The sequence below is a fragment of the Cenococcum geophilum genome (genome assembly GCF_001692895.1).
Source record: "Cenococcum geophilum 1.58 unplaced genomic scaffold K441scaffold_18, whole genome shotgun sequence".
Taxonomy (NCBI): Eukaryota; Fungi; Ascomycota; class Dothideomycetes; order Gloniales; family Gloniaceae; genus Cenococcum; species Cenococcum geophilum.
In genome coordinates, this window is record NW_027137576.1 from 57,522 (window position 1) to 59,320 (window position 1,799).

The 1,799-nt window shown below is 33.7% G+C and overlaps 1 protein-coding gene across 1 annotated transcript; it reads left to right on the forward strand.

Annotated features, from left to right (window-relative positions):
- Window positions 1-927: 927 nt before the first annotated feature.
- K441DRAFT_523917 (uncharacterized protein) lies at window positions 928-1,239 on the forward strand (the record flags this gene model as incomplete). Its single annotated transcript, XM_067642153.1, has 2 exons — window positions 928-976; window positions 1,049-1,239. Coding segments are annotated over 2 exons (240 nt in total), but the record flags the coding sequence as incomplete, so codon positions are not given.
- Window positions 1,240-1,799: the final 560 nt, after the last annotated feature.

Consider the following 1,799-nt stretch of genomic DNA (forward strand, 5'->3'; position numbering starts at 1 on the left):
GAGTTGAACACAGCCGTAAGATTAGATTAAGGTAAGTTTTTAACACGTTCTAAACGCGTTCTAATCCAGTTCTAAACATATTTAGCCCAAAGTTCCTTATATTATATTTCTTACCAAGGCATCTACTAATCCTCTTACTACACTTATAATTAAGGATTGTTTAAGTCTTCTAGAGTACCCACAGACGCTATATAAAGGTTATACTTACCGTATTAAATTAAGAGGTATAGATACATAAAAAGCCATATAGGTAAGTTAATAAAAATCTAAATTATGCCCTAACTATATTTATAACTAGTTTATAACGCGTTTAGATTTAATACGGAACTAGACAAGTGCATACTCCTAAGCCTATAACGTCCGCTCTCTTAAATACAAGAGGTAAAAAATATAAAATGCGTTGTTTAGGAGTAAAACATTACGAATATCTTCAGAATTGGTTACGATCTTTAAGCCACACTATAGTTACTAAAGAGACGTGGGGTCTAATACAGAGAGAGCGGGCGGCCCTAGATAGAAGCGACCTGGATATTCGCAAATATAATGCGAATAGGTACGGAACTGGTTCTAAATATATTTAGTACTTAAGTTAATATATATAAGCTTGTTTTTAGCAGCTTAAAGACGATTTTAAGCTGGAAATGTATACAGCTCTTAAATAGAGGCTTGTACACTAACAATTAAGCAATAAAGATACTCTGTATATAATTATCTTGCCTAAATATATTTAGAACCTAACCAGATCACGTTTAGAACTAATTATATTAGGATATTACTAACGTTCGGCACTTATTTCTTACCTGTATGCAGGCTACTATAGAAACACATTTAGAGTACTTCCGAAAAGCATTACCAGCAAATAAGAAATACGATACTGCGTATTTAACATCTCTTATTTAACTAGGCAATATAGGTGCTGATATAACGGAGAAATGCGGAGTTATTAAATTAAATCTGTGTAGAAGGGTAGACTGTGGTAAGAAAAAAATATAACCTGCTTAGAACGCATTCCGGTTACGTTTATAACATATTCGTAACGTATTTATAGGAATTAACCACCCCCAGGGACCAGGGAAACTTATCCATCAGGACTGCGAGGTTACTTTTTACGTTTTTGTTCCAGACGACTTAGAAAAGACTCCTTATATTCATTTTACCTCACATAGGGTACATAGTTATGCACCACCCCCCCCAAATAAGCCGCCTCTAGAGATATTAAATAAGGTAATTAAATTGGTTCGTTAAATGCGTAATCCAGATCTTACTCTTAGTAAACACGTTCTAAACCAATTGCGAATAAATACCTAACGTCTTTATAGGAAAGTTTTTTTAAAGTCCTGCCCTTAATGTAACGGAACCTTATAGCAAGAACTACGATGGGCTCGTTATTGGGCTAGGTGTGTAGGAAATATAAGTATAAAAGTCAATAACGTAATAACAACTAGTGGAGTGGTTGCCCAACAGATTAACTCTAATTATATTCTAAGAATTACTACAAGGAAGGAACTATCTAGGTAGGGACTAAGGGTCCTTAAATACACAACCGTACTCCTAAGAAAGTTATTGCTCTATCTACTCTATCTACTCTATTCACTCTACAATAGATCTTACAAATTATATAGATTATACAGATTATATTACGTGACTTTACTTACTATTTCTTATTATATAGTTCTACGGGTTCTATCCTAGACCGTACTTATATTAACCAACTAGCTTCTTCTAACTCCTCTCTAAGTAGTTATAATATTATATTTAGAGCGTTCGTAACACTATCTCCCTTCTTTTTATCTTTATCC